General features: G+C 48.1%; 1 protein-coding gene across 1 annotated transcript in view; it reads left to right on the top strand.

Annotated features, from left to right (window-relative positions):
- GALNT10 (polypeptide N-acetylgalactosaminyltransferase 10) overlaps positions 1-25,031 on the top strand; it is a 952,883-nt gene that overhangs the window by 557,972 nt on the left and 369,880 nt on the right. Inside the window, exons 5-6 of the mRNA XM_086931255.1 lie at positions 19,977-20,162; positions 21,489-21,672. Of these exons, the coding sequence (XP_086787381.1) occupies positions 19,977-20,162; positions 21,489-21,672 (370 nt within the window). The remainder of the gene's footprint in view (positions 1-19,976; positions 20,163-21,488; positions 21,673-25,031) is intronic.

The raw sequence follows: 25,031 nt of genomic DNA, 5'->3' as shown, positions 1-25,031 counted from the left end.
TGTGCTGTTTAGTCCGATTGCTAGATAGTACTAGGGAACAGGGAAGCCATCTTTAGTATATGTACTGGGCACTGATCATTACGATTTCCCTATCTACATGATGGCTTCACTGAAACCTATGTTGTTTTGTATCAAACGCTGTGTTGTAATAAATCCATACTGATGCCAGTAGTGTATTTATTAAGATATGCACCGAGAATGCACCTTAGAGGTGCCCCTGAAAACCTAATAACCTGTTAGTGTGCTGGCTGACTGGTATCGTCCAGCCTGCCACCACAGACATGTTTCTGATCCCCCTGCATGTGAGAGCCTGCACTGTTAGAGGCCAGAAACAATGCCTGCTCCAGAGGATGTCTAGTGAATCTGCATACCAAGGCCTGGGACTGCAAGCCCCCTGCCGCCTGTGATATGTGACCCTGGGAGATGCCTCCACCTGCCCTGAGGCCTATTGGCACCAGGACATGTGGGAAATTAGCTACGCAAAGAGGTGTGGGCACTACCAGACCAGGCACACCCCTAAGGTGGGCTGTGCGATGTGCCCTGTGAGAGAAGGGCTCCACCATTTTAATTTTGGTGGAATTAGGAATTCTGGGACAGGGTTATTCCCATTACCTGTGTCAAAAAATCCAAGATAACGGATAGAGAACCTAGCTGTGGTTGAGAATCATTATCATAGATGGATGTGACTTTAAGGAAAGAAAAAAGGGGAGGATACCCTTTTTCTTGAGTCCCCTCACTCACCGGAGTTTCCTCATGGTGACATGCTTCATCATTGGGGGATCCCAACCTGCTGCGGGTTGAGGCGTGCTACGACGTATGAAATACGTAGGAGCACAGTAGGTGAGGACTATGTGTGGTTCTCTACATGCAGTTTTTAGGTCGAGGACCGTAAGGCTGCGCTTGCGCAGTCTTCGGTGAGAGAATTAATGTTTTTAGGTATGGGGGCTTGAACCAACCTCTCTCCTCTATTGGCTGGCTTCTTAAACGGAGGCCAGCCATTGGAGGAGAGGGGCGTCACTCCGTTCAAGCCCCGTCTCTTTCGGATTCAGGGGCGTGTTTTTTGCGTTCTTTGTACCTGTGACGTCATCCGTCACTCAGAACGCAAGAACACGCCCCTGATTCCGAAAATTTGGGACGTTTGCGGACACCATTTTTTGTTGTTGTTGTTGTAATTGGCAGCCTGCAGGAACTGCCTCGCTGCCACTCCAGGTAAGTTTTCTTCTGCTCCCTGTTCCCTCGTGCTTTCATCGGCAGGAAGGAGCTCTCTGAGTGCTAGATCCGGAGTTTGGGCGCTAGACTCGGAGTGTGGGCGCTGCATCGGCAGGAAGGAGCTCTGTGAGCACTAGATCTGGAGTGTAGGTGCTATACCTGCTGAGAGGTTAGTGTACTCACTACAGCCGCTGTGTAGCGGGGGCCCGCATGACGTTTCTGGAGGAACGAGCTACTTAAACGCTATTCCCAGAGTGTGGGCGCTATATTGCAGTGGCGACCCCTGCACCTGTATCAGGAAGGAGCTGCGTGAGCGCTATACTGCAGGAAGGCGCTGTACACGAGCTACAGCTTCGCTTTGTTGCTGTGGTAAGGAGCTATGTGAGCGCTTCATTCGGTGTGTGGGCGGTATACTGTAGTGCTGGGTTCCACCCGCAGATACAGCAGCTTCTTCCGTCTGGATCTCCCCAGGGGCTCAGGTAGGTACTACTTCCTGCTGTGTGTGGCTGAGTCTGGCTTGAACCCGACGTTTGAAGAGTTTTCCAGTTGTTTCAAGCTTTGCTCTGTTTGGTTTGGCGCCGCCACCTGGTTCGGTCGGCTGCATGCGCTGGAGCCGGCGGTGCCTGCAGGGAGGGGGCCTGAAGCACCCCACCCTCTCTCAACCAGTCACCTAGCCCAATGGAGCCTGAAGTTCCCTGGGATGCTGCTGGCAGCTGAACTACAGCACCCAGCATGCACCGGAGGTTCCCACAGTCTACCACTAAAGTAGATTCCAATGTTCCCCGGCAGGTATAGACAGTTCTTGCAGGATCTTTTATGCTGCGCTTTCTGGTACTTGGAGCATTACGGAGTCCCACGTTTGCTGTAAATACAACGGGACATCCCGATTGGTCCCAGGTGGCGCGAGGCGTGAGCTCTTGTAATGAGGCCCTTTCATGGACACACAGTGGAGTGAACATACCTGGGAAGTCAGGCCCTGAGATACAGAGAATGCATGCGGGTGAGTTTCTGTCTCCTTCCATTACCCTCCCCTTCCTGTTCTGGGTCGCTCTCTCTCTGGGCTGTTGTCCTTCCTGTTCCGGGTGTCCTTGTTTCCCTCTGGTTTTGTTGTAGTTGTCTCCGCATAAAAGGCTCTTGTTAAGCCCCTTCCGCTGAGAGTAGTTTAAATTGTAAGGATTACTCCCCCCCCCTCCCTCCTCACCTCACTCCTCTTGACATCACCCCTGAAGTCATCTACACACCCTTGGGCTGCCGGAGCATCTCCATCTGGGGCTCACGTTGGGGTAAAAAGTGCATGAACTCACTGTGCTTGCCGCCCTAGAAAAGTCCCGCGCACATCAAAGGTGTGAGATCTGACATGGTAAAGTTTCATCCCCTGTGGGAAGTGCTGGTACTGCCCCAGAAAATGTACAGCATCTCTGCTGTGAAGTGCCGGTATTGCCCTATTAAATGTACAGCATCCTTGCTGTGAAGTGCCGGTACTGCCCTATTAAATGTACAGCATCCCTGCTGTGAAGTGCCGGTACTGCCCCATTGCATTAAGTGCATCCCCGCTGTAAAGTGCTGGTACTGCCCCAGGAAATGTACATTTAATGGGGCAGTACCAGCTCTTCACAGCAGTGATGCTGTACATCATCCCTGCTGTGAAGTGCCGGTATTGCCACAGGAAATGTACAACATCCCTGCTGTGAAGTGCCGGTACTGCCCCATTAAATGTACAGCATCCTTGCTGTGAAGTGCCGGTACAGCCCCATTAAATGTACAGAATCCTTGCTGTGAAGTGCCGGTACTGTCCTATTACATGTACAGCATACCCGCTGTGAAGTGCCGGTACTGCCCCATTACATGTACAGCATACCCACTGTGAAGTGCCGGTACTGCCCCATTAAATGTACAGCATCCCTGCTGTAAAGTGCTGGTACTGCCCCAGGAAATGTACATCATCCCTGCTGTGAAGTGCTGGTACTGCCCCATTACATTACCGCACCGCTCTTCAGCTCTCCTTCCTAGGCAGGGATTCCTCTTGATTCCAGAAGTAATCTTAATTTCAGGGGTTTTAGGTCTAATACTTGTACCCCTTTTTAGGTCGAAGGTGGCTCTGTGTGTGTGTGGGTGGCTCTATGTGAATGACTGTTTGGGTGGCTCTGTGTGGGTGGCTCTGTGTGTGTGTGGGTGGCTTTGTGTGGGTGGCTTTGTTGGGTGGCTGGGTGGCTCTGTGTGTGTGTGGGGCGCTCTGTGTGTGTGTGGGGCGCTCTGTGTGTGTGTGGCTCGCTGTGTGCATGTGTGTGTGTGTGTGGCTCGCTGTATGTGTGTGTATGGCTCGCTGTGTGTTTGTGTGGGGCTCACTGTGTGTGGCGGGCTCGCTGTGTGTGGGGGGCTCGCTGTGTGTGTGTGTGGGGCGCTAGCTTTGTGTGTGGGGGTGGCTCTCTGTGTGTGTGTGGCTCTCTGTGTGTGTGGGTCTGTGTCCGCAAATACTCTCTACTACTGCCGCTCGAGGCTAAAGACTTTTCTGGGATGTGTGCACGCCGCCTGCTTTACCGGGGACAACGCCGACTTGGGGCTTCTCTGTGGACAAACTGCGGGACTGCGAGGACCAGGTTGGCTAGCGCCACAGCCACCGGCCGCACCTGGGTCCTCTTCCCGCCCCGCCTCCCAGCACTTCATAGCACCTTGCGGCCCCCGCTCCGCGGGAGCCCCTCGAGGCTAAAGACTTTTGTGGGACTTTGCTGCACGCGGCCTGCCTTACCGGGGACAACGCCGACTTGGGGCTTTTCTGTGGACAAACTGCGGGACTGCGAGGACCAGGTTGCCTAGCGCCACAGTCACCGGCAGCACCTGGGTCCTCTTCCCGCCCCGCCTCCTTATTTAGGGTCACCAACACACGCGCACGCAGGACGCGTGCGGGCGAAGCCCGGGCAAAGGGCGGGCCGTCTGTGGCCGTCCGGTGCTGGCCAAGGCTAGGCTGGGCCACCCCATTAACATTTGGATCCAGGACATTCAACGCAAACAGACTGTGAGTTAAAACTGCACCGTTTAATGCTGTTACAGCAGCTTTACACCCAGTTCACGCATATGATGTCACAAGCATTGTCCTTAAGCAGTAAAACGCCCCGCTAGAATCTGTTTAATTGTTGTTTAAGCTGTATTGTTTAACGATTGAATTCTCGGCGGGGTCATGAGTCAACGCAATACTCTAGGGAAGATATCGTTGGTGGGAGGTTCAGTTAGGGGAACTTTAGATGGTTTCATTACTAGGGTAACATCAGAGCTGGAAAAGGAAATAGTTTTGACAGAAAAGCGCCTTTCTCTGGAACTCACACACAAAAAGCGATCCTCGATGGGCACCATTAGATTAGCAGTTACCCACGCCCATTAAAGACAATCCAAGAACAGTCTCTCCCGTCCACAGTCACGATTAAAGAGTTAATGGGGAGTATGGAGCAGTTGTTCAAGTCACTGATATTTCCGTTGATAGAAAGAGTCAAAAGAATGGGTGACCAACTGGGACGTATAGAGAAGGAAACAGTAATACACTCAAAATTGATTGGCGACATAGGACCAAGTAAACACATAGCTCCTGGTCAGGACATTATATCAGGACAGACATTAGCCTCTGAGATAGATTGTAGGGACACTAGGCCCGCACAAGGAAAAAATAATTCGGTCGCCCAGAATACAGACAAAGGCCCAGCTGTCATTAGGGGGGAGAGAAAAGAAGCGAGGGCCTGTAAACAGGGAACCTCTGAGACAATTGCCATTGGGCCCTCCCCTAAAAAACGTAGCAGAAAAAATCAAGATAGGATAGACCTACCACCTGAGGCGGTACCCTACGTAGTGGTCTTAACCGGGGTGCCAGAATTAACGGAGGGAAAAGCCGAGGATTATCAATAGTTATTGAATAAAGTAATCTATTGGTTGTGCAAAAATAGACCATTACCGGCAAGTATCAATGGTGAAATCCTCAATGTAAGGAGATTGGGATGGGTGGGGAAGAGACCAAAGGACATAAGAGGGGATATCGTTTTGGCCAATTTTAGGGACTGTGGAGCTGTGAGATTTATCAACGATTGGTATACCGTGGGAGGCAAGGACAAAATTGCAACGCACGGCCTAAGCTATTTTTACCCACAATCAATGTTGGACTATTCCCCTAGTTCCCGTGGCCCTAGTACTGCCCATTTTGGTTTTAGTATCCCCACCCATAACCGTTTTTCTATGCTGTGCGGGATGGAAGGAGTCGATTGACTTCCCGCACAGACTAGTGGGGCTATTCCTAGTGACAAACAGCCACCTATTTTAGAACACACCATGGCAGTCAGTCTAACTAATCAGCTGGGTTTAATGGACCCCTATAGAAGTCAAGGTATATGTGGTAAGGGAGAGGTGAGGGTTACATTTTGGAACATATCGGGGGGCTATGCTCCAAAATAAATAATCCAATCTGGATAGATTTCATTAAAAATATAGATATTTTATGTCTGCAAGAGACATTGTCCTTGGAGGAAATTCACATTGATGGATTTAAAACATATCATGTTCCAGCAGGCTATTCTAGACATGGGAGGCATAAAGGGGGGCTCTGTGTTTGTTACAAATCTCATGGGGACAGTAACGACAAAAATGGTGAAAACGTGTAGTCAGTGCCAAATTATTGTTATGAAAGCATCTTCCAAGGTTGAGTTAATAATTATTAATATGTACAATAATCTTGAAAAGGCCCAATTAAGTGACATGGTGCGTGCCCATAATGAGGATGTTAAGAGCACGATTGATAATTCAGGGAGGGAATCTATTGTTATATGGGACGGTGATTTTAATCATAACCTCTGCCAACAGTTCCTGAGCAGGTGTAGCGACTATGAGGTAGATGATACCGACCACCAGCCCCATTTTGCCCATCTAAATGGGGGCGATTCCTTTAATGAGTTGATGGCTACTTACAAACTGAGTTTTGTCAACATGTTATGTTCACCAACTGTAGATTTTAGTTCCACTTTTGTGGGTAGAGGTCACAGTACCCTGATTGACTTTATTACTATTTCAAATAGCCATGCAACCTGGACAGCTGACTTCGTAACTCACACGATAGGAATTAGTGATCATCTCCCACTTAGCTTTTGTATTTTACTCCCCCAGGATAAGGAATGCTCACTGGTAGAAAGACTAGCCTGGACTAAAGGATGCGCACTGGGTAGGCAAAACGGATACGCCATTAGATGGGCGAATAGCGACCCGGAGGTCACCAACATAAAAATAATTAAGCAGGCGATTATACCGATCACTAAGTGTCTGCAGGAGGAGGTTCCATATTTAGATATATTAGACTCCTATGCAGATATCACTAGGATAATTCAAGAAAATTTACAGCGCCCAATAGAGTTTTTAAAACTTGTAAGAATAGCTGGTTTGATTCGACCTGTCCAAAGGCTCACTCACAACAGAAAAGGGCACTGCATAACACCACGAGAAATCATGAAGTATAAAAATGCAGGAAGGAATACAGTATAGCAAGAAAGATCTGTGAGAGTAAAATTAAAAACGAGGCTTGGACTAACTTATATGAGACTTCGTTAAAAAGGGACAGTTCCTTTTTCTGGGGAGCAGTTAATGCACCTTTTTTTTTAGCCCAGATGGTAAGGCGAGAATTGAGGTGGCGATAACAGAAGACTCTTGGATAGACTTCTTTGAAGAAGCCCATAATCCAGGAGGGGATAATAAAATCGTAGACATGGGGATGTTAAACCAGGAGGGCCCTAAAACATTTGTGCAAATTAATATAATTATCAGCAATAAGGAAATTACAGAAGCCATCAAACAAAGTAAGGGAGGTAAAGCTCCGGGTCCTGATGGCATCCCAATCGATTTATTCAAGCATTCGATTGAACTATGGTCTCCACTGCTTACTCGAGTCCTTGAGGCAAGTTGCAAGTTGGGTTTCATTAAAACCAGGTCTGACTCAGTAAATATCCCTATATTTGAACAAGCATTTGCAATGCAATAGGTCTCGCATTAGGAAAGTTTGAGCTATTGGTCTTGTAAATGACAATTTTTTTATTTATGTGTTGGTTTTAAAAATAGCAAAATTAATAGCTTTGTCATTTACAATGCCAATACTTTTAACTTTTGCAAATGTGACACCTACAGCATTTGCAATGCAACATGTTTTGTATTTACGTGAATTAGATGTATTGATATTACAAATAACAATGCCTTTTAATTTTTTTAAATAATTAATACTTAAAAAAAAGTTATTGTAATTTATAATGGCAATAGCTTAAACTTTTGTAAATAACTTTTGTGAAGATTATGTTCAGTGTATTTTATTGTGACGAAAATCCAAGAACAGAAGTGAAATATTAACATCTTTTTGTGACATTTGTAATAAAGCTTGAAACATTGAGAGAACATATTTGAACCAGTTGTTGTTAAATGGTTGCACAGATTGATGCTGTGGTGGCGCTGAGTGATGATGTTGTGGCGACGAGTGATGCTGTGGTGTTCAGTGATGCCGTGGTAGCGCATAGTGATGTTGTGGTGCCCCTGAGTGATGCTGTGGTGGTGCGATAGATAGATAGAGAGAGGGCGATAGATAGATAGAGGGAGGGCGATAGATAGACAGAGTGAGGGCAATCTATCGATAGATAGATAGAGTGAGGGCGATAGATAGACAGAGTGAGGGTGACAGACAGATAGAGTGAGGGCGATATATAGATAGAGTGAGGGAGAGGGTTGGGTTAGAAGTACATGGGTGAGAGAGAGCAACACGAAGCGCAGTGGAGGTGGGGTGAGAATTACACTAAGAAGACGAAAGCAAATGAGAGTGAAAATAAGGACAACCAATGGTAAGCAATGGGTGGGCTCTAAACCACTTTAGGCTGACAATATGTTTTTCGCAAACAGTCAACTTGAGCTGTCAGGTAGGCAAGACCTAATAAATAGATGGGAATCGGAAGTAACAGAGAGGGTGGCAACTCAATGCTGCTTCGCGACAGGGGAGCACTGGTTAGGGGTATGAAAGCAACAGAGTAGATCATGGAGTAGATAAGAGAAAGCAAGCCATATGGGATGTGAAGTACTGGGAAATCAATTGAAGAGCTGGGGGACGAGGAGTAGGGGTGAAAGCAGAGATGTGAAGAGGGAAACAGCACACAGGAGAGTGAGCAAGAAAACACATGGACTTCCATGGACGGGTAAAGGAATAGAAAAAGAGTATTTCGCCGATATCAGCCTAGAGAGGATACCAGTCATCAGTTTCAAAGGATAGCAAAGACGCTATGGTCCTCGGATTGACAAACACAAGAAGAGGAAGGAGAACCTTTGGTTTGGAAATCAAACAAATGAGACTGACACTAAAGACATCCAATGATAAACATGGAATGACTAAATGCACACTCGCACTTCTATTGAGCAGAATAGGTCTATCTTTCCACAGACAGCTAATGACAAACTTTGAAAAACAAAGTATTTCAGGACGCGCAGGCTAGCCGTCCTCACCGGAGAGCGGCGGGCACTGCACTGCAGCGGCTGATGTGCACTGCAGGGACAGATGTGGAGCACGCGGAGGGGGACACTCAGCTCAGCACGATAGAGCGCGGAACAGCAGCCAGGCGCGTATTGAGACGAACACAGCGAGCATTGTGAGAGCAGACGTGTGACGGCGCGCTGGTACCCACAGACCCATAGTGTCCCATGGTGGAAGCATCCGGCCTTCAGCCTCCGGGAGATTCACTTTATAAGAAGGCCTCCATTGCGTAACAAAGAGAGAGAGAGAGAGGGATGGGGGGGGGAGAGAGAGAGGGATAGGTAGAGAGAGAGAGGGGGCAGGGGGACAGGGAGAGAGAAAGAGACGGATAGAGAGAGAGAAAGGTACACTCGCACTTCTATTGAGCAGAATAGGTCTATCTTTCCACAGACAGCTAATGAAAAACTTTGAAAAACAAAGTATTTTAGGACGCGCAGGCTGGCCGTCCTCACCGGAGAGCGGCGGGCACTGCACTGCAGCGGCTGATGTGCACTGCAGGGACAGATGTGGAGCACGCGGAGGGGGACACTCAGCTGTGCACGAGAGAGCGCGGAACAGTAGCCAGGCGCGGATTGAGACGAACACAGCGAGCATTGTGTGAGCAGACGTGTGACGGCGCGCTGGTACCCACAGACCCGCGGTGTCCAATGGTGGAAGCATTCGGCCTTCAGCATCCGGGGGATTCACTTTATAAGAAGGCCTCCATTGCGTAACAAAGAGAGAGAGAGAGAGAGAGAGAGAGAGAGGGATGGGGGGGGAGAGAGAGGGATAGGTAGAGAGAGAGAGGGGGCAGGGGGACAGGGAGAGAGAAAGAGACGGATAGAGAGAGAGATAGGTACAGAGAGAGAGGGGGGAGGGGGACAGGGAGAGAGAAAGAGACGGAGAGAGAGAGGGATAGGTACAGAGAGAGGAGGGGGTTTGGGAGAGGGACAGAGAGGGATAGGTAGATAGATAGATAGATAGATAGATAGATAGATAGATAGATAGATAGATAGATAGATAGATTACGTACAGATATGTAATTAATTAATCAAATGTCCATACATAATGAAGCTGAAGACTGAAGCTTAATTAGACTCGTTATTGACGACTGTTCGGTAGCCAGAGCCATACATTATTTAGTTTAAGTTTGAGAAGCAGTACAGTAATAAAATATCCACTTTGTTGTATTCTTTACATAAAAAGCAGATATGGTCTACTGAGTAAACTGCCTTTTTTTGGACGCCAAGACACCGACATTGTAATCCCGGCTCCACACTTTAACAAAGTGTTTGATTCTGTGCAATTGCATGTGCGTTAGTTCATTGTTTCCAATTCGTGATCATAAAATCTGTAGCACTTAGAAGCAGCCTGGACACCAGCATTAAGGGGCGCAAAAGACACCGGATCATTGCGTTCAGCCTGGGAGAGACCGCTCAGTTCATGGGCCCATAAAACACGAATACAGTACCTTATAAACACACAGGTGACACGCAAGAGTAATGTACTGTATGGAGGGGGTGGGGTGGGGGTTGCCCATTCATCACAATCTAACGGAGAGCTCGCTATGGATTTTCCACCGGCTGAAGCAGGTCCAGGGGACTACAAACTCTATAGTAAATAATGAAATGTCAACGGTCAGGGCGCGCTGTCCGAAGCCCCCTTCCGGTCATTGATTATATGCTGAGGTATGTTGACGCATGTTGCCTCTTGGCTAGATTCCTCTGCAGCCCCCGGAAGGAATCCGCGGTGTTTCCTCGTAATATGCAGTACCTGCTGGCATGGTTCCCATGTGAAAGGGCGAAGAGGGCCACTAGGCGCTGTATAGCCGATCAGAGGACACAATGCACTCTTTAAGAGGTGCAAGACTGGCTCATAAAGGGGGAGGGGCGCAGTACCAGAGCAGCCCACTTCAGACTTTAGAAAGGGGGACTTTTCTGGCACAAAAGAAGAATTGGGGGTTAAAAGGTCTTGTTTTTATTGAAACATTGCGCGTAGCAATGAAGAATTGGTATATAGGTCAACACCAGGGTGGGTAGAAGGAAAGTGCCTCGATGCCAGACTGATGTCAGACTGGGTGCTATACAAATGCATTAAAAATAGCAACACGCGCGCAGAGAAGGGAGATGACGTGAACTAGTGAGTGACAGCAAAGAAACTTAGTGTGGGGGCGGGACTTCCGTCTTGTGCGCGAATCAGCGCCCACGGAGTTTCTGGCCCGAGTAGCAGTGGTGACGTGGGGCTCCCATGCCCGAGGGAGAGCCCCGCGGAGGCTACAGAACACCGGATTGGCGGTAAGTGGGACTGTATTCGGGAGCGGCGGGGGGGCGCGTGTGTGTATGTGTGCGCGTGTGTGTGTGTATGTGTGCGACGGCGGGGTGTCTCTGTATGCTTGTGTTTATGTGCGCTCGTGTGTGTGTCTCTGGTGAGGTAAGGGGAGGGAGTGTGTGTGTATGCAGTGTGTGTATGCAGTGTGTGTGTGTGTGTGTGTGCATGCGACGGCGGGGTGGGTTCTCTGTATGTATGGGTGCTCGTGTGTGTGTGTGTGTCTCTGGGTATGCGTGTTGGAGCTTCCGAGGCAGGAGATGGGCACGGCGCCGTGCGCGCCCACGAGGTGCAATCTGCGCTCGTGCATATTTCTTGTCGACATTCCCAAATACGGGTAACAATAGTTGTCTTGCTGACAGCATTCAATGCTTTCGCATTGAATGCTAGGCCAGCTCGACCTAAAAACAGGACCGGGAAAACCCCTCTTGCTATCGCCCTATATCCCTTTTAGACTCCTTTCTGAAAGTCACAGGTAGGGTCATATTGAATCTTTTGCAGCAATGGGCGGAAGATGAAAACATATTATCTCCAGTACAATATGGGTTCAGGGAGGGTCGGGGTACATTAGAGCAGGTTTTAAACTTTTCAATGATACTAGGAAAATACATGCAGGCAGAGGACGGCAAATTTTATGCAGCGTTTGTCGATGTCAGCGCTGCTTTTGATTGTGTAATCCATAGCCGATTATGGCAGATTTTAACAGACATGAAGGTGGATGAGGTGTTAATATCTTTTTTTAAGACAACTTTATGCAGACGCCAGGGCAAAAGTGAGACACGGTGTTAATGGAGAATGCACTAAGCCGTTTCATGTGAAACGAGGACTAAGGCAAGGCTGTGTACTCGCCCCTTTTCTTTTTACCTTATATACCAACGATCTAAAAAAAGAACTGGTGGCTAAGGTCCGAGATTCTCCGCAGGTAAATCATAAATAGATTGTGTCGCTCCTGTATGCAGATGATGCCGTGATAATGGCTTGAACTCAAATAGGCCTGCAAACGGCACTAGATACATACATAAACTTTATGGATAATAGGGGCTTGAAACTCAATGTAACTAAAACTTTTGTTATGACCTGCGGAAGACGAAAGAACAGAGATTGTTCTCTGTTCGCTGGGAAAGAGAAAATTGCGTCAACAAAAATTTTCTCCTACCTGGGCAATGTTCTAGAGGAAACAGGTTCTTGGGGTCCAGCCATCAAAAGTAGGTCTCTGATGTTTAAAAGATCAACGGCTGCACTTGTGAAATTTGCACAAAAGAATGGAGAAAAGACCACCAGAAATCCTGTTAAAGATTTATCAGGCGAAGTGCATAAGTACAGCCATTTACGGGGCAGGCGTCTGGGGAATCCACGACTCCTCACCTATTCAAAAGGTAGAAAATGCTTTACTAAGATTTATCCTAGCTGTTCCTTAAAGTTCATCCATTTTTTTTTTTTTTTAAACCTTTATTGACGAATCAAAGTACACAGCTATTTAGCCTTACATTCCAGAGGCTAGGCAGCATAGTAAAGGTAGGATGACCGGTGCACAAGTACATAGTTTAAAATCGTACCAGGTTTAGTTTTATGTTATAAGTTAAGAAAACATGAAATAGAACACGATAAAAGAGCACCAAATCCAGTGCTAAAAGGCAAGGCGAAAGAACATAATTGCGACAATACCCAGATCAGGGGAAGGCTGGGCCAAGGACCCGAAAAGTACACGTATGAACAGTGCAGAATGGACGATATCGGGAGGGAAAGAGTGCAGGATGTGCAATGTAGTAACATTTGGGTTGGAACCACAGGCTACGGGGACAGTCGTTCCTCCAAGGGGGTAGTGTCGGGTGGGAGACAGATATCACCCCTATATTCATTCCAGGCCCCCCAGACCTTATGCCACTTCTTGGGTTTACCCCGGGCCACGTACACTGTTTTCTCACGAACCATACACCAATCCATATTGGTCTTTCACAATTCCACAGAGGGAGGCGATGTAGCGCCCCACTTCTGAGCGATGTCACGCTTTGCCACCATGTTTCCCAAGGTAACCCATTGGGTTTGCGCACTGTTGTAATCCGTGGGGCCCCACACATTCAGTAGGCAGCGCCGGGCCTCAGCCGGCAAGTCCACTCCAGTTACCTCACTCATCACCGCGTGGACACGCCTCCAGTAGGAAGCGACCGCGTGACACTCCCAAATAATGTGCATGAAGGTGGCCAATGCACCACAACCACGCCTACAGAGTCCATCTACTGAATGGCCCATATGTATCAACCGAGGGCCGGTCACATACACCCTATGCAAGATTTTAAGCTGGACCAAGCGTAGTCTGGCTGGGATCGCTACCTCCTTGGGGGATGACACCGCATACTGCCAATCTTCATCATCCAGCTCAATACCATCACAAACCCATTGCTCTCTCACACCCAGAAGGAGGTCTGCGCGGACATTGATCAGTTTTTTATAGACCAACGAGATGGCACTGTCCGGCATATGACCGTCCAGCACCCTATCTTCCAACGGGGATGACTCAGGGACCTTCTCACCCTCCGGCATCACTGCCAAAAGGGCGTGCCGCAATTGGGCGTACCTAAAAAATTCTGTTCGTCCCTAGTTGAAACTCTGTTTGTAGAGCGGCGAAAGATTTTATCCCACCCTTGACCATCATGTCTTCAACTTTGGAGATACCAATCAGGTCCCATCGATCAAACCCCTTGGTGTGCCACAATTTTCCCAGCAGGTCCGAGTCGTAGAGTGGGGTGGCCATCGTGAGTCTCCCTTTCCATCCCTGTGCCTTTGTGACAGCCCTCCATATGTGTACCGCCGTCCTAGTCGGACCTGTCATTCCTCCATCCAGAGATCTCGAGTACAACGCCCTGTAATATTTCCCATCGTCAAGGAGCCAACGATCCATAGCGTACCCCGGACTGTCGGCTGGACCGTAGAAACCGTGCTTGAGGGCGGCTAGTTGGGAAGCCCAATAATACCTCCGGATGTCAGGCAATGCAATACCTCCGTCGTACCACGGAAGCGTGAGTTTAGCGATAGCAATGCGCGGCCTGCCATCCCAGAGAAGGGCCCGCTGTAAGCCATCGACCTCTCTGAAATATCCGGAGGGGACCGGGTCCTGGGTATTCTGAAGCGCATGCAGGAATCTGGGCAGGTACATCATTTTGAACAACGCCGCACGTCCGAGCAGGGAAAGCGGCCGCTTCCGCCACCCCTCTACGTCCCGCCGTAGGCGTGCAAGAGGGGGAAGCAAGTTGTTCGCATAACGTGTCTTGGCATTGGCTGAAATATAGATGCCCAAGTATTTGAACCCCTGCCTCGCGACCTGTATGGTGTAACCCCTCGGGAGCCGCGGAACCTCACCCCTCAAAAGGTATAAATGTGATTTCGACCAGTTAATGACCAGGCCTGAATACCTACCGAAGGTATGCAGCACGTCGCATACCACGATAAGGGACTTGCGGGGAGAGGTGAGGTAAAGCAAGATGTTGTCCGCGTATAAGGACACACGGTCCTCAAATCCGGGGGACCACCGTATCCCGTTGATGTCCGGGTGAAATCGCAGCCAGGCAGCCAAAGGCTCAAGCGCCAACGCAAACAACAAGGGCGACAGGGGGCAACCCTGCCTGGTGCCCCTGCGGAGAGCGAAGGATGCAGATACACGGCCATTGACCGTAACGTTGGCAAGTGGACTGGCATACAGAAGCTTGACCCATCCTATAAATTCCGGACCAAATCCGAACTTCGTCAGCACCGCCCACAGGTAGTTCCACTCAAGGGAGTCAAAGGCCATCGTGGCATCCAAAGACGCCAAAACAGCCGGCTCCCGGAGCGTACGGATCCTCGCCAGACGCCCGTGGAGTCTCCTAAGGTTAAGGGCGGTGTTGCGATGAGGAATAAAGCCCGACTGATCCGGATGAACCAAGTCGCTAATCGCGCCAACCAGTCGGTTGGCCAGCAATTTGGCCAAGATCTTAGGCTCGGCATTCAGCAAGGAAATGAGGTGATACGATCGGCACAGATCTCTGGGCTTCCCTTCCTTATGAATGACCACGATGGTGGCCAACCTCTGGTCTGGGGGAAGCGTGCCCATCTCCCGCGCCTCCAGGAACATGTCCCGTAAGGGCGGGGCGATGGCGTCGGGCTTTCTTATAAAGCTCCACCGGGAGGCCGTTGGGGCCGGGCGCCTTGCCGGACCTCAGGCAGCGTATTGCAAGTGCGATCTCGTCAGCAGTTCTACACCTATCCATGTCGTCACGTTCAGTATCCGACAAACACGGAAGGTCCACCTCTCTCAAAAGGGCATTGGAGTCCGCCTCAGACATCTCAGAGACCGAGGTGTAAACGGACTCAAAATATTCGGCGAAAACCGTGACTATAGCGCTGGGGTCGGTAACAGCCAAACCGTCCTCCCCCAGCACCTCAGGGACCACCCGGGAGGCCATCTCCTTTTTATCAAGCCACGCAATAAGCTTGCCTGCCTTGTCCCCGACATCATAGATCCTCCCCTGCTGTTCTCTGCCCATAGTCTTGGCAGCGTCAGTAACAGTGGCCCGGTACTCTGACTGCTTAAGCGAGAGAACGTGGAGTAGGGCCGGTGTCGGATCGTTCTCCAATTGGGAGTCAAGAACCTCGATCTCTGATTCAATCCGCACCACATCCTCGTCCCTACGTCTCCGCACCTCGGCTATTATGGAGAAGGCCTCTCCTCTCAAGACAGTCTTAAAGGCCTCCCATAAGGAGGCAGCTGATGTGACCGAGCCCGTATTTTCAGAAAAGTAGAGCTCAATGGCTTTGGCCAGGAGTCCACGGGTCTTAGAGTTACGAAAGTACCACGGATTAACCGGCGCCACCCTCTCGGTCACCACGATGTCGAAGTCAAAGGACACCCAGACCGGAGAATGGTCCGAGATACCCCTGGCCATCAGTCGGGCCTCAGAGACCGCTGACGCGTGGGCCGCTAGAGCCAGAACGTAATCAGGCTACCATGCGCCCCGGAGTGAAATGAGTATTGACACTGGGTAGGATGGAGAAGCCTCCAGCAGTCAATAAGCCCCATAGTGTCCAAGAAGTCGGGAAGCCAGGACTGCGCACCCCGAAGATCTCTGGATGGATGCCTGTCTAAGGTCCCCGAACCAACCGCATTGAAGTCACCACCACCCACGATAAGCAAACCTTCAGGCAAACCCAAAATGGCACCCCCGAGATCCTGGAACGTGGACGTTTGCAAACCAGGAGGGACGTAAACAGAAACCAAGACTAGGGTACGCCCGTGACGGCGACGTAGCGCCCCCTCTCATCAATCACGCTGGATTCTATCTCGAATGAGAGTGACATCCGCACCATGATCCCCGCCCCGCGGGGCCACCATCTTGAAACCCTTTCTATTGAGCGCGTGGCACGTGTTTCCTACCAAATGAGTTTCCTGCAACAGAATGACATCAGGCATACATCTCTTGAACATTTGTAGTACTACACTTCTCTTAATACGATCCCCCAGCCCATTAACATTCCAACACAGAACATTCAACTTCTTACCCCCCATCGTCAAAGTACAGGCCCATGCCAGCCCTGTCGAGTGGCGTCGCTACAACACAATTAGCAGCACAACAGTTACCTTGCCGTGAAATAGAAAAAAGAAAAAAGAGAACAAATAAAGAACAAACAGCCCATCCACCCCCCACCCTGCACCCCTGCATTAGACTAAAGAGCCCCCCCAACTAGCAGTGTGCCTGTCGCCCCTAGAAAACTACTCTACGAAAAGCCCCTAGAGGAGAAAGGAGTCTGTCCTATCCCCCCGCTTCCCCCGTTCAAAATCGAGGTTAGTAATAAAGAGTACAGTACTGTGATACCGACTGCCTAGGCAGTCCCATTGTCCGAAAAGATCAGAAGGAACATTCTACTCCTGATGACTGTTCCTCAGGTTCCTCACGCCGCTGAGGCAAAGTGTCCAGCCAGTCCCCGGCGACTTCAGGCATGTCGAAGAACAATGCACGGCCATCATGCTCGATACGCAGTTTCGCGGGGAACAGCATGGAGTACTTCATCCCCAGCTCACGTAGTCTCCGTTTCACGCCCGTGAAGCTTTGCCTCCGCCTCTGAACCGCTTGGGTGAAGTCCGGGAAAAAGTTAATATCCGCATTTTGGTATTTCAGCGGCCCACCTCTCCTCGATGCCTGCAGGATAGCGTCCCGGTCCCTGTAGTTGAACACACGGGCAATGATGGGACGCGGAAGGGCCCCCAACTTCGGGCGGCCTCCGGGCAGTCGGTGAGCACGTTCAACCGAGAAAAACTTGCTGAGGCCCCCAGGGGCCAGATGATTCTGGATCAAGTCCTCAACAAAGAGGTCGGTGGCATCTTCCTCGGCCCCCTCCGTAACACAGACAATTCGGACGTTCTGGCGCCTGGCACGTCCTTCAAAGTCCTCAAGCCTACGGGCAAATAGCGAGTTCGCAGTCTTCAGGTCTCGAACCTCTGATTGCAGGTCCGAGACGTCTGTGGTCAGGCTCGAGGTTTTTATATCAAGTGACTTGACCCGATCATTGGTCTTGCCCAAATCGGCTCTGATCAGGTTGACCTCAATGGCCAGTGTGTCGACCTTATGTGTCAGGACCTCGTGCTGTTTGTGCATCTCGGCTTTTATACCCGCGATGGCGCCCATAACGTCCCGGAGGGTTGGGGCCGAGTCGTCCGGCGACACCTCTCGATGCATGTCCTTAGGCCTCGCGGCGACACCAGGCGAGCCCTTAGGGTGGGCGTATCGTTCCATGTTGGTGGATTGGGAGTAAGTTGATTTTCTACTGGCCCGGGGCTTCCCACTGTCGGGTTCACCTTTGCCCGCCATGTTAAGTAAACGACCACCACGATCGAGAAAACCCCGGGCCCTCGCCGGCTCACCAACGTGACGAGCGGTCGCGGCTGTCCCCGCCGTCCGTTCAGCACCAACACACTCCGGAACTTCGCAAGCTCCGCTTCGTGGCGGAACAATCACTCTCTTCCCCTGCCACTTCCGTATGGCTGTGTCGCACTCGCCGGCTCAGGCACGGGCGCTGGTCACGTCGTCGTCCCCAAACTTGCACACGGTGCAGCTTCACCTACGGACGTCGGAATTTCAATCGGACAACGAGTCCCGCACCAGCAGCAGTTCACCCACAGTTTTCCACTGTCGTGGAACAGGATAGACGACAGGATTAATGCGGAGGATCGGAGGGTCTTCAGAGCTCCGAGCTCACGCGGCCATCTTAGTTGCACGCGAAGCTCCTCCCCCCGTTCATCCATTTTTAATTGCCACTCAGAGCTGGGCATTCAATACGTCAGTGATCTGATCAGTATGCAACCGATATTGCTATGGCATAGAGCCTGGACATCGCCTGACCTTGTTTTAAATAGAGACATCATTTATGACTCCTTGGTTATGGATAAGGCCACTAGAATACCATGGCTGTCTTACATCTGTAAGTTTACTAATGACCTGGGAAGACCAGAGTTTTTTTGTCATCCTGAATCCTTGAGCAACATAACGAGGAAGGATTTAAAGCTGCTCTGCTGGAACCACTTAGAAACACTAAGGCTGGGTGTAGAAATAAACAAAAAAAACTGTACTGCAACATCAACTCATCCTAGCCTCATTTACAATTCAACCTTATTTAATTTGGTGTCTAGAGGGCTTTGACAGATATGTATTGACAAGATTTAGATTTGATGTCATTTTTCGTCTAATTACATTTCCTATTGTGAACGATTGGTCCAGAACTCTTTGTAAGTGCCCGTGCAATAATATGTCAGATCAATGTAGGCTCCATGTGCTATGTTTCTGTAAATTTTATGTTGTGGAAAGGTCTAGATGGATCAAAACACTCCTAAAAAAAAACAAGGTACCTGGAGACAATGCCGCCCGGCACTACTGTTTTTACTATCTTTAAATGATGTATACTGTGCTGCTATAATGATAGGTTTTTTAAAAAGCATTTTGAGGAAAAGGAAACGTTTAATTAGTTTATAAAATTCATGTATTTGGTGTTTTTGAAAGTAGTATTTTGGATATTTGATTGTCTGAGAAATGAACTTGTTGCTTTTATGATTTTATATACTGTGAAATCGAATAAAGCTTTTCTACTACTCTACTACTCTCTAATGCTCACCTATTGCCATTGTAAATGACAATACCATTTATTTATGTTTTTTTTAAAAAATGTCATGAGCAATGCCAATAGCTCTACCTTTAATAATGCTGAGACCATTGCATTGTAAATGCTTGTTATAGATTACAGTTGTTCTGCTTCACATCACCACATCGGGGTACTGTGTAACAAGGTATTCTGTAGGCCAGGCTTCTCCGAGTAGCCCATGAACTATTAGTAGCCCTCCAGCTACCCATTAGTAGCTCTTCTGTACAGCCCACTGAAATAAATTAAAAGCTTTTGTTTGGTTGAATTAATGAATGTATACCAAAACGGAAAAGTGTGTATTCAAGATGATACTGTATGTACTTTGGGAACTCATAAGCTGATGTTTGGGGAAAAATGGTTGAACTTCCAATATATATTTAAAGCTGATATTTGAGTGATAAAAATTAAACTGTGTTTGGGAGACTTATTAATAATGTTAGTAACTTCGTGCTATAGGCACTGTAGCTATGGCTTTTAAATGTTACCCAGGTATGAGGCATTCCACATTGACAAAGCCTTTTTTACATTACTCCTGGCGACCATGCCTGAAGCACTGAGGTGATCACTTCTGGTAATCTTGCATGTGGTGGCAACAAATGTAACCTTGTCTTATGTGTTTACTATTATATCTCTTATAATATTAGTGGCTTGGGAGGATTTTCATTGAACATAAGTAGATCTTATTACAGAAAGGGTTGGAGACCCCTGGTGTAGGCACTAGGTGCACTTCCTTTTAATTTTTTCAGACAGTACCAGATCTTTTTTTCCCCTTTCACAGAGCATTTGAAGAAAAGGTTGGAGGATTATATGGTGGACTTGCCCAAGGTGAGAATAGTTCGAACTAAGAAGAGAGAAGGACTGATCAGGACACGCATGTTGGGTGCACAGGAGGCGATAGGAGATGTTATTACTTTTCTGGACTCTCACTGTGAAGCCAACGTGAACTGGCTGCCACCCCTACTAGGTATGTATTATCTCAAACACCAGGAGGATAACAGAGTTGGCTCCAATATGTCACAGGGCATCTAGCAGTGTTGGTAGGAATGTAGTTGATTTGGCATCCTAAAATTGATGAAACAATGTATTTAGATCAGTAATTCACTCAGATAGACCCCTAGATCAATATATAGTCTCTATGGAAAATGAGTGAATTTATGTGCATCTTGCTTTGTCAGTCATTAATAATAATCTCTTTATTTGGATATAAAAAAATATCCTTAAAAGGAGCACCAAAACCAATACACATTGTGAAGGCTAAAAACTAACATCAAATTAACAACAGTAAGTAGATACAGGTTTTCCACATTACGTTATACAGCATCCTACTGTGAACGGTTCCTATAACGTTACACAGAGCTTTAAGAGATAGAAAGGTTGTGTTACCGTTGATTAGCAGTGTTAGGCTTGTAAAACAATCTAGTGTTCGATAGTTAATTGCAAGGTTTAAAAACTGAGGTCAGATAAAAGTAACAGCAGCAGTTCAATATCAGCAATTTGTAATAAAATACAGAGAAGTAAAAGACTCGTTTTATGCAGCTAAAGAAAAATAATACAATTTCATTTAGACTGTTGCTGACAAAAAGGGGGCATGCATAAAATTGCGGTAAGCAAGATGTATAAAGGTTGTGAAGCCTATATTAAAGACTGTGTTTTCTGGGCTCAGGGCAGCAATGATTGCCTGTCTGCAAGACCGGATGCCCATCCTGTTCCACTCAGGTTTCAGTTTACGTCTACGCTGTGCCATGAGTGCCGGGCAAAGGCAGACCACGTGCTCCAAGGTTTCAGCCGTCCTACCGCACCCACTGCACCACAAAATGTCTGACGTGTGACGCCAGCCTGGCAAATCTTTTAGAAATTGCCAGTCCCCAAGTCTAATGGCCATAAAACTAAGTTTTAGATACAGGGAGTATGTGCAGAACAGATAGGTTGTGTGAGCTAACATAGTCATAGTGGCCCATGCATGTCTTCGTTTGGCAAAGTGGTTTTTATCAATGATGAGGGAACTCATTCTAACGCATTTTTTGATGGTGTTAATAAATGCTGTCATACTGGGGTTGAGGGCCCATAGGTCACCCGAGTACTTAAAAAGACGACCATACGAGCCCCCTGGGTTTTTCTCAGTAATGTCTAACCAAACTAGTGACTGTAATGAGCCTGTGTCTGCTTGTCTCAGTTTGTCAGCCATTAAGTGAACAATATTTAAAATGTTACTGCTTTGCAATCTTGATATGTATGAGGTGAATGGATGTATTGTTGCTGTTCATTCATGTGTTTCTATTCTGCTTTTTAGATCCTATTGCTAAGAACCACAAGACTGTTGTTTGTCCAATGATTGATGTTATTGACCATGACCACTTTGGCTATGAAACACAGGCTGGAGACGCGATGCGTGGAGCATTTGACTGGGAAATGTTTTACAAGCGGATTCCCATCCCTAGCAAAATTCAGAACACTGATCCCAGTGAACCCTTCGAGTGAGTACCTGAGGCATAATCCAGTTATGTCATGTTAAGCTAGGGTGATTTGTGTAGTGGGCGTTCTGCCATTAATATGTTCTTGTAGTGTATTTTGTGTTTGGATACCTTGATAACTTTGATTCTTGGATTCCTGGTAGTTTTAGCTCAGACACTACGGTGTATGAGTATTTTCATGTGCATGATTCAGTCATGTGTTACAGAGCGTTATAATGTTTGATGCACATGGCTGAAGGTCTGTATAATCTCAGATATGCGCTGACAGGCTAAAGCTAACGGATGATTTGGCTAGTAGTATAGTATCTTGTTGAAGATCTACAGTATCCTTGAGCCAGGCGATCTGTGATTGTAAGAAATTGGGTTACTGATTGAGGGGGTGAAACCCTTCTCAAGCAGCAACCACAGTTCTTATCGGAGTGAAGTCGGCTGAGCAGGGACTAATGCGGTATTGAGGTGGGTAGCAACGCAAAGAAAGAACAATTTTAAGAACACATTAGGCACAAATAGTAAAATTACAGCTGACTCGCTTTCCCGGCTTCCGCCTCAGGAAAGGTGTAGGCTATCAGAGGGTTCAGCAAATGTTATTTTGGGATTTGCTTGATACTTCACTGGTGCTGAGAACTGTTAGGGAGGCAGACATCTTGGGGGAAGCTTACAGGGGCTACGCTCTAGCTTCTTTGCCCCTCCCGCACTCACCTGCACATAAATTGCGGCAGAATCCTTGCGCGCTGACAAGATAGCCTACACCTTTCCTGAGGCGGAAGCCGGGAAAGCGAGTCAGCTGTAATTTTACTATTTGTGCCTAATGTGTTTTTAAAATTGTTCTTTCTTTGCGTTGCTACGCACCTCAATACCGCATTAGTCCCTGCTCAGCCGACTAGGCGCTGGTGTTGGGAACTGTCAGGGAGGCAGACATCTTGGGGGAAGCTTACAGGGGCTACGCTCTAGCTTCTTCGCCCTAGCTTCTTCGCCCCTCCCGCACTCACCTGCATATCATGGCTATCATTACCCGGCCGCGCAGCGGGCGCACTGATGGCGCGCCGAAGGTGCGCCAAAGGCAAGCCCGTCTGCGCCCGTCTGCGCCCGTCCGCACCAGGTCGGGCCCAGGGCCCATGACACCTGATCAAAAATCATCAACACGGACGGTTTATTCGTCTGCCACACTGCATTCATTAAGAACTCAGGGAAATCATGAATGTGACATTTTTCGCAACGATTTGCAAAGCCCCAATTCTTGCTCCACCTGTAATTTTCATCTTGAAGCTCCCCAATTATGTCGACGTTTCTCGTTTGGCCCTAAGTCCTCTCCCAACTGGCTATTTGGCAGCCTGAATTACTGCTCATTAACTAAGCATAAATGAAACATCTACGATGTATGTTTTGAATGACGAGCGACCAGACGCCTTGTTTCTTACAGAGACGTGGCTGCACGTTAGCTCAGGCCCTGACATCGCTGAAGCTCTGCCATCTAATTATGCGATTGTCAGGAGTGATAGACTGAATAAAATCGGGGGCACATTGCAATCATATTTAAAAATTCATTGCAATGTACGCTCGAACCAATCACCTTGAGCACTTGCGAGGCTGCCCTCTTTAAACTAACCTTGCTCCCAAGCTTTACTGATGTAAATAATTAATTTACTCTCTTAATTTCTATGCAGGTAAGTACTTAATCAATAATAACTCAATCGAAATGAAGGAAAACAGAGTCCGTGGTGTAAGAGTTTCTAAGGGTTTTATTCCTCATAAAGGAATCAGGATATCATGTTCTGACCACCACACAGGATGTCAGAAGGGATAGATGAGCGCGCCGTCGTTTATTGACAATACATAGCTTATATACTTGATTTACATCATAATGTTCAATGTAAGAGGCGTAACAGCTGAGAGAAGACAAGATAACAGTATACACGTGGTGCTAGTACATCATCAAGAGGCGTAAACTAGGCGTGTGTGCTAGAAACGTCACTGATAGGTGACGCAAGTGGGTGGCACCAAGGGGTGGTGCTAACAGAATGTTGCAATGTCAGCAGAAATCGGAAGCTTGGATGCGCGCGCAGCTGCATGACGTGTGATAGACGGGGTGCAGGGGACTTGACATTTACACTGGCAGAAAGAGACAGAAGTCTGGCATGTCAGATCAACTTGTGCTTCTATCATATCTGATATCTGATGTTTAGGAACTAAGCTATCTGGGCAGAAAGGTCTCTAGAGCAGAAGCTATTCTATACTTGCTGTGAGTGCGTGTATAAGCGCCTGAGTGTCTGTATGAGAAGCGTGGGGGCATGGGGCCTTCCATGGAAGCATGGCAACAGAGGCTATGAATTACTTGCATAAAGACAGGTCGGCCCTTTAGCCCTGTAGCTGAGGAAGGATGTTTACTGAAGCTAGCAGGCCGGAATGTATCTTCGGGGAGGAAAACAGATAACTCGAAGGTTATAGTCAATCTTGGCAGGCAGCAGGCTGAGCTGAGCACGGAGGGCCGCGCTAGAAGTAAGTCAGAGTTCACGGGTACGGGGGCTGCTTGGGCAGAGGCCCTCGCAGTCAGAAGCCAGAAAAGAGGCTCGGTGGCAGAGATTCAGGGCCTACTTTCAGCCAGGCTGAAAAACGTAGGAGTACACTTCAAAAAGACGTTGGCATAGCATACTTAGGAACGGACCATCAAACCCATTCATGGTGGGTCTGAAAGAGGACAAGTTAACGTTGGACGCAAATGTATTTGCGTCTTCATAGCTGGTACAGGAGGGAAGTTACATGCACTTTTAACTCGTACATGGAGTCGGTGGGGTACTCGCTAGGGAACACAACATGACCATAAAATTTATATTACCTCATTCCCTCCTTGTTCCCTACGGACCCTTCATGATATATCGATCCTCATAAATCGATCAGTTTGTTCTTGTAACATTATATGTTCGTCTTTCTTTCTTTGACTGTTTGAGAGGCAACTGGAATGCTCAATGCAGGATGTGGCACACAGTCCACATATCGCTGGCCCACACTGCAGGCACAGGCAACAACTGAATACTATAACAAGGCCAATGCCTAGGAACGATAAGATCTTCCATCCCCAAGCTGTTAACGTAGTCCAGAACCAACCGGACCAAGTCCAGGTGCCTGGATTCTGATGTATCTGATTTGCAATTTTATGTAAACGGGTGATAGCTTGATAGACAGATGGTGCGTTTTGTGGAATGAAAACACAGCAACTTGACCCGATGACCTTACAAGCTCCACCTCTATCTGCCAAGATGACGTCAATCACAAGACGATTTTGAAGGACAACAGTCCGTATAGCAGACTGCTCCTCTGTTAAGTTACCTAGAGCGGAGGCAGTTTCGTTCACTACTGCTTCGAGT

This window comes from Lissotriton vulgaris, chromosome 7, assembly GCF_964263255.1.
Source record: "Lissotriton vulgaris chromosome 7, aLisVul1.2, whole genome shotgun sequence".
NCBI lineage: Eukaryota > Metazoa > Chordata > Amphibia > Caudata > Salamandridae > Lissotriton > Lissotriton vulgaris.
Note: the sequence above shows the minus strand (reverse complement) of the source record. Positions and strands in the feature narration are given on the sequence as shown.